General features: G+C 48.1%; 1 protein-coding gene across 1 annotated transcript in view; it reads left to right on the top strand.

The window, feature by feature from the left end:
- The first annotated feature begins 7,794 nt into the window (after positions 1–7,794).
- LSS (lanosterol synthase) overlaps positions 7,795–8,157 on the top strand; it is a 27,619-nt gene continuing 27,256 nt past the window's right edge. Inside the window, exon 1 of the mRNA XM_004697278.2 lies at positions 7,795–7,876. Coding sequence (XP_004697335.1) covers positions 7,863–7,876 — 14 coding nt within the window. The 5' untranslated portion in view covers positions 7,795–7,862. The remainder of the gene's footprint in view (positions 7,877–8,157) is intronic.

Here is an 8,157-nt window from a genome sequence, read left to right as displayed (position 1 = left end):
ATACCACGACGACGGGATGACTAAGCAACAATGTTCAAAGTTATCTGTAACAGTAGCCTTCTGCATCTGGGCTGGGCCACTGAAGGAGGGGGAGGTCTGGACTCTCGCAGTGTCTGTCCTTGAAGTGTTTTCTCCAGCAGTGGGCATCCCTCCACTCGCCCACCCTGCCAACTCCTGCCTCTGACTGACAATTGCCTTTTCTGCTAGAGAGTGGGAAGGATAATCTCTACCATGTCGTCTCTGGAGCAACATGCTCAAAATGCCTTGCTGTCAGGCCCCTAGGCTCAGCAATGAAGAATTGGCAGTGCTGTCTAGGGTCTGAGGCCACCCATCTCATGCCCAGGGTAACTATTGCCATCTCAGGTGAGCCCATTTCTTTCCTTTCCACATAGTCTGCATTACTTACACACTTAGAACAAACTTCTTTAGCTCCCACCTTTATTCCAGGAGTCACAGATAGAATAACATAGCCATTCAGTACACAAACACTTTCATATGGACTGTATTATGTACATTTCTCACACCAGCTTTTTATCATTCCATATTGTCTCATCCCCTCACTGGGCAGCAATAGTCCTGATATCTCCCTATCAATTGCCCTCCTTTACTGCCTGCTAAGGTTCACCCACACTTGAGGGATGTCACTCAACTTTTGGTTACTTTGCCTCATCAGCTTATTTACATCAGGTTAAAAGATCCTTTGAAATTTCCTAATGTGCCCCAGTACCCTATCACCCTCCAATACTTACGAAGCTTTAAACCTATAACCTCAAAACCCCTCAGGGCAAGCCTGTTGAGGTCCACCCATTCTTCTAACAACACACACATCCTGCAGCTAACAGTAATTACATTTATATCTGTAAGCCTGCATTAGCTACTACTCTCAGATGGCTAATCATGCTTATTTGGCTTATATTTCCCACCTACCTCTGCTAGCTGATTTTACATCATGTGAATATGTAAGTTTTGTTGATATCAATAAGTCTGATTTTATATATTTCTTCCAAAAGATGGAAACACAGCATGTATTGTCCTATGTAAAGATGCCTTATGTATTTGTTGTTGGAAATATAATAGATAAGACTACACTCAGTGCTACATGTTCTCTTTGTAAACTGTGTACACGCCTTAACCATATTTTGCTTAAGCTTCTCTAGAGCCAATGTTCTCATTTTAAAAAGCCGACTGGGAGTACGGATGCCAGTGCAAATAAATCACAGATGGGAGAGGAGCCCTGAGACATCCTTAGTGTTCCAGATAATGCCCGAGGTGTTAAAAAGACCTCTTTAACACAAATGACGTATGTACAGATTGTGATGAGTTGTATGAGCCCCTAATAAAATGATTATTAAAAAAAAAAAGACCTCTTTAATCTGTGGTCCTGCCACTCCTAGGACCACTCATGCTGATATGTTTTGTTTTGCTGTTTTCAGTTGTTTTTTTTTTCTTTTCAGAAAACTATTCCATTCAGACCTGCATGGAGCTATATATGGCTGGATTCCAATCGATAAGGCACGCACCGGACCCTGCCCAAACAGGACAGTTTTAGGTTGTTCATTGTCCATGTCCAGAGGAAAGAAGTTACAGAAGAAAGAGACCTTCCCCCATGCGCCTCATTATTAAAATTCAGGAGGAAAGGTCTAGCAGTAACACTATGGTTCTCAGCCATAGCCAGCGTCTCTCACCCCTTCTCCATCCGCACCTAGCATAACGTGACACCTCGCCTTCCCAAGACCAATCTTTATCCCACAATAAATAGGGCCCACTCCCTTCTGATAGTAGGTCTGTTTCCTTGTAGGAGACCCCAGAGAGGTCAAACCCACCCAAGGATGACCAAGGTTAGGCTGCCATCATGAATCTAGGGTCCACCCATCTTGTCACATGTATACCCCTAGACCTTCCCATTCCTATGGGCACACTCCTAGCTCATCTCCTTCCTGTTACGCGTATGCCTATCATACATCCCCTTCCTACAATGTGTATGCCTATTGTATTGTCCCTTCCTGTGATGTGTGGTTACCTGTAATCATGTCCCCCTAGTGAGATATAACCCTTGGTTAGCAATAAAGTGGAGGCTCTCCCTGGTTCTTGCTCCAAGGGGCTCTCCTGCTCTCACTCCTGGGGGCTCTCTCTGACTGGCTCTCATGCCTGGGGTCTCTCCTGCTCTCGCTCCCAAGGCTCTCTGGCCCGGGGAGCTCTCCTGCTCTCGTGGCTGGGCTCCCCCCACGAGGACCACCAAGCGGGGCTGAGGTGAGCATGCTACCATGAACTGTGTCTGACTCCATTATTCCAATCTCTCCCCTACCTCTCATGCTATGACTACTATAATCTTTACTTATTATCGCTGTACAATTGCGCCTACCGGACCTGTGATGACTTGTGGGGGACCCCTCTCCCTTCTCCCTACAGGCACCCACCCACCTGAGAGGGCCCTTTGCCTCCCCACTGCCGGCTTTAGCCTCTCTGCCTGAACCCGCCCCCGCGCCAACCACAGTGCCACCACCCTGGAGCCGGGGACCAAATGGAAACAGCAACGCTTCCTTTTGTAGAAAAAAGAAAAAAAAAAGTTGCACTGGGTCTTGCCCAAGTGTTGACTTTTACTCCACCAGTCTGCTTTTAGCTGCCCTTAGCATTGTTTCCTACCTGAGCTTAAGCCTCTGATTCCACTGGTGTCCGTTCAAACAGCAAGGAGCTATGGCCACCCTGTGCCTCGGATCAACTTTCTCCAGGTAATTCCTGTACCTTCCCTAGTGGTCTCCTTGGTAGCTTCATCCCCGTACACAGGTTTTAGCATTCTCTTTCTTTCTTTCTTTTTTTAAATCATTTTATTGGGGGCTCTTCCAACAATCCATACATCCATTGTATCAAGCATGTTTGTACATATGTTGCCATCGTTATTTTCTAAACATTTACATTCTATTTGAGCCCTTGGTATCAGCAACTCTTTTTATCCTCCCTACCTCCCACCCTTTCTCTTGCTTTCAAAGTCAGCACTCCTCCTTTGATCACCAGCTATAGAAGTCTGCGGACATGACTTGCTTACTGGTGCTCTATTCTATCCTTGTAGACTTTTAAGCTCTTTTATTGCTTGCTGTTTGGGGAATGGAGGTCATTGCCTATCCTTAGTCTGCAACTGGACTTTTCTCCTCAACCCTCGTGTCAGTCACTAGTGGATTTTGCCTCCCCACATTCAGGTCACTGTTAGTGCTCAAAGTCCTCATGTGACTCAGTTCCTCCAAATCCTTGGCACAGATCGCCATGTCTTTGCCCGGCCTAGTGATGTTCCCTTTCCTTACTGGCTGCTCCTTTTTAATATAGAAGCCAAACTCACTGCCATCGAGCCAATGCTGACTCACAGCAACCCCTTCTGGGTCTCCAAGACTGCAACTGTTTATGAGAATAGAAAGCTCAGTATTTCTCCCTTGGAGCTGCTGCTGGTTTTGAACGACCAACCGCCGTGCAGATTGTAGCCCAACGCCTAACCACTACACCACAATGATGTGGTATCCAAGGTCTTCTAACTTCACAAGGTGAGGGTGGGTGGTGGAGAAATGAACAGAGCATACAAAATGGAGTAACCACGGACAATAAGAAGGCTGACAAGAAGAATAAAGAAGTAAACAACAAAATGGCTGACAAGACGGAAACTCAAACTGGCCAGAATCCAAGGTTATTAGACCAAACACTTGAGGGTGCACCCCTTATTGGACTGAACACCCACCACCACACCTATAGGTACACCCCCTCCAAAATTGTATAAGAATCCAGTTAAGAGTCCAGGGGGAGAGCTTCTGATGGCTGTAAAGGAACAGAACTCCCTCTCTCCCTTGGTCTTGCTGGTATTGATATGTGTGAAGGCCTGTTGGAATAAATCGGTTAAAAGACTGGCTCACAGAGTGCGTTATGCTCGTGAAAGAACCTGGCCTAGTCACTGTGCGAAGCTTAGAGACTGAAAGGTTGCTGTCCCAGGGCATAAGCCAACTGATTCCTAAACATTGTCTTTGGAACTGTTTTTTTTTTTTTTATCATTTTATTAGGGGGCTCATACAACGCTTATCACAATCCCTACACACATCAATTGTGTAAAGCGCATTTGTACATTCATTGCCCTCATCATTCTCAAAACATTTCCTCTCCACTTAAACCCCCGGCATTAGGTCTTCATTTTCCCCCTCCCTCCTCGCTCCCCCCTCCTTTGGAACTGTTTTAAGGTGCTCAAGACAAGAAACAAGACCGCCTAAAACTGATCTATAGAGAGGTCAGACTTACCTCCACTGAGGCCTTTTACCAGTTCTAATCCCAGTCATCCCTCCCAAGGCACTCTATTCTGCTGGGCATGATAATTCATTGCAATGGCCTCACACAACTCAGCGATCAATCTCACAATGATAAAGGGGATTAGGGAAGTAACAGGTTCCAACAGGGAGAAAGGTGAGACTTTCTACTCCTGTAACGAGTCTCTGAAACCCACAGGGGCAGTTCTACTTAGGGGGTCACTGTGAGTGAATCGACTTGACGTCAGTGAGGGTTGTCTTTATTTTTTTGAGATCACGTTACAATTTAGCATGCGTACTTAGAGGTAACTGGAACAATTCTGTGATGAGGACAGCAGATTTTGGGCTGTGCTGTCGGCAGGCCTCTTCCAGTCCTTGGCTCTCCGCCTGACTTCTGTCTTGCTTTGACAAGTGTTCCCAAGCTCTTTCGCTCTGTGGACAAATTCCTGGAAGCATGCCACCTGCTGCGGGCTGCCTGCCCACTTGCCCACAGCTCTTGCTCCACAGGATGGGAAGCAGATTTTAGTTGCCTCACTCTGTGAGGTGAGAAGCCTGCTCCACCATCTCCTGCTGCTTTCCTGGTTCCTGCATTTAGTGCCATAGCCACCTACACCATTATTCCTTTCTCCTGGGTTTAGGAGGTTCTCAGTGTCGGCAGGATAGATCCAAATGACACACTTCACTCCTGGCTCTTCTTCATGGTAATAAGGTCTCCCTCTATCCTCTGAGATTGACTCCCTTTAAGCCTGTCAGAATGACAAAGCTCACCAATTCCCTGCAAGGATTCAATGCTCTTTAATTGCATTAGCAAAATTGTCACAGGGGGCTACAAGCACCTTCTTTGCATGGTCTATGGTAGTTACATAATCTGGTGTCAATTTGAGGATTCAGAGTGAAGGGGTGGAGTCCAGCCTGTCAATCAGTTCATAGCCAGTGAAGACTCTGTATGGGTATAACCTTCTCCTGAGGATTCTGGGAATTCCTATATTTCTCCTTAGAGGTGGGAGACACTCTCTCTCTGCTCACTCGCTGCAAGAAATCCCTGAGGAGAAGCCATATGGACCTACCCTGATGTAGCCAGAGCCCTGGGAGCTGGAGAAGCCATGTGGAGACCCCTGCCAGTGCTGAGATGCTTACAATGCCACTGGATCCACAAGACTTCCCATTCTCTGGCCTGTGATCTTCCTACATTTGGTGTCATTGCATGTGCTTCATGAGTCTGAAGAGGACTTTATAGATTGGTATCAGATATATGGGCTAATATCAGACTTATGGACTTGATCTGGACTGGGATGCTTTTTTAATGTACAATTACTCTTTATATAAAGCTCTTTCTTATACCCATATAAGTCTATGAATTTGTTTCTCTAGTCTATTCAGATGAACGCATGGTTTCACCCAATCAATTGGAGTAGGCCATAGTCAAGTGATTCACTGTCTCATAAACCAGAAAAGGCTGGTGGTCCAGAGCTCATCTTAAGTGATTCACTGTCCCATAAACCAGAAAAGGCTGGTGGTCCAGAGCTCATCTTTTCACTAACAGTCGTTTCCTAGATGATTTCATGATTTCAAACATGGCCAGAAAACAGATGATGCTCCTCCCCTCCAATTCTTATCTCTAGCTTTTGACCTTTCAACCATTTCAAGAGGTAGAATATGGTCAACAACAGATGACATTGAAGGAATAAGTCCAAGCTGCACTGAATGAATGAAAAGCTGGGCTCCAGGAATTGATGGAACACAAATAGAAATATTTCAGCATGCTGATGAAGCACTGGAAGCACTCACTCATCAACGCTAAGAAATTTGGAAGACAGCTACCTTGTCAACCACCTGGGAGAGATCCATGTTTGTCCTCATTCCAAAAAAAAGCGACCGCACAGAATGCAGAAATTCCAGAACAAGATCATTAATAGCACATGCAAGTAAAACTGTGGGAGATCATTCAACAACGGTTGCAGCAGCATACATTCACAGGAAACTGCCAAAAACTCAAACTGGAATTAGATGAGGGTGTGGAACAAAAGATATCATTGCTGATGTCAGATGGATCTTGGCTCAAAGCAAGAAATACCAGAAAAAATGTTTACTTGTTTTTTATTGATTATGTAATAAAGGGATTCAGCTAGGTGGATCATACCAATTATGGATAGCAGTGGACAGAATGAGAATTCCAGAACACTTCATTGTGCTCATGCAGAACCTGTACATGGATCAAGAGGCAGATGTGCAAACAGAACAAAGGAATACTGCATGGTTTAAAATCAGGAAAGGTGTGTGTCAGGGTTGTGTCCTCTCACCATACTTATTCAATCTGTGTGCTGAGTAAATAATCTGAGAAGTCAAACTATAAGAAGAGTGAAGCATTAGGGTTCGAAGAAGACTTACTAACAAACTTTGATATGCAACACAACCTTGCTTACTGAACGTGAGGCCCTGAAACACTTGGTGATGAAGATCAAGGATTGCAGCCTTCAACATGGACGGCAACACAATATAAAGAGAACGAAAACTCTCACAACTGGGCCAACAGGCAACATGATGATAAACGGAGAAAAGATGGAAGTTGTCAAGGGCTTCATTTAGCTTGGCACCGGATTCAGCGATCATGGACGCGGCAGTCAAGACATCAAATGATGCATTCATTGCATTTGGGTAAATCTCTGCACACCTCTTTAGTGTTGAAGAGCAAGGTTGTCACTTTGAGGCCTAAGGTGTACCTGACCCAAGCCTCCTGGTATTTTCAACTGCCTCATGTGCATGTGGACGTTGGACACTGAATAAAGAAGACTGAAGAAAAATCGATGCATAGGAATTATGGTGCATCGGAATTATGGTGCTGGTGAAGAATTTTGAAAGTACCAGGAACTGCCAAAAGAACAAACTAACCTTCCCCCCACCCCCCACTTTACCGAGCACAGTCATGTCCTTCTCCAGGGACTGGTCTCCTGGCAACATGTCCAAAGTATGTAAGCTGGTGTCCTCGTTGCCCCTGAGGAGCGTTCTGACTGTACTGCAAGCCAGCTTTGTCTGTCTTTTGGCAGTCCCTGGTATTTATCGGAAGGCTGGTGGGGGCGGGGGCGAAGGCAGGCAGGGTGGAACCTGCTCGATGTTACCTAACAACACTCGTGACCCAAGTGGGTGGCCAGGTCTTTCGCTCACGGAGCCCTAGGGCAGACTTTCCTCACGCGGCACTCCGCGGGGCTGCAGGGTCCGGTGCGGGGCTCAACGCACCGAGGCGGCGGAGCCCGCCGGTCAGCGGATCAAGGCAGCTTGGGGCTGGTAGGTCCCGCCCACCGGTCCCGTCTTATCTCCGGCTCAGCCCTCCGAAGCTCTCGGACGTGTCGAGCGGGACCAGTGCCGAGGCTTAGCTGAGTCCTGGGTCCACCCCCACGGCGTCGTGATTGGCTCTGCGGACCTCGGCCCATCTCACTCGACCGCTCAGCTGAGCTTGCGCCTGCGCAGTGAGCGTGATGGGCGGGACCGGCCTGAGGTCCCGCCCCCAGAGGGACGGGTGGGCGGGTCGCGCGGCTGGTTTAGTGTGGTGGCCGGCCCTCGAAGCTGAGGCTGAGGTTGCTGAGCGGCATCATGACGGAGGGCACGTGAGTTTCCCCGCCGCACCCAGGACCTCGGGACCCTTGGGATTCCCGGGACCTGGAGCTCGCGGAGCTCCGAACCGCCCACCCCGAGACCTTCCCCCGGGGCGCGGCGGCCGGGGATGGCCGCGGTAGACCCGCGCCTCTCGCTGGTGGGCGGGGCCCTGCACCGAGCCCCGGGAGCCCTGTCCGCGCCTCGCCGCGAGCGGGGCCGCAGCGGCGCCTCCGGTGCCCAGGAGGCTGGACTCAGAGGGCCGCTCCTAACCGGGCAGGGCGGCTAGGCAGGG

Source organism: Echinops telfairi, unplaced genomic scaffold (assembly GCF_000313985.2).
Source record: "Echinops telfairi isolate 266 unplaced genomic scaffold, ASM31398v2 ScPeMD7_7469;HRSCAF=8507_0, whole genome shotgun sequence".
In the NCBI taxonomy this organism is placed as follows: domain Eukaryota; kingdom Metazoa; phylum Chordata; class Mammalia; order Afrosoricida; family Tenrecidae; genus Echinops; species Echinops telfairi.
The sequence above is the reverse complement of the archived record's forward strand: the minus strand, read 5'-3'. Positions and strand labels throughout refer to the sequence as shown.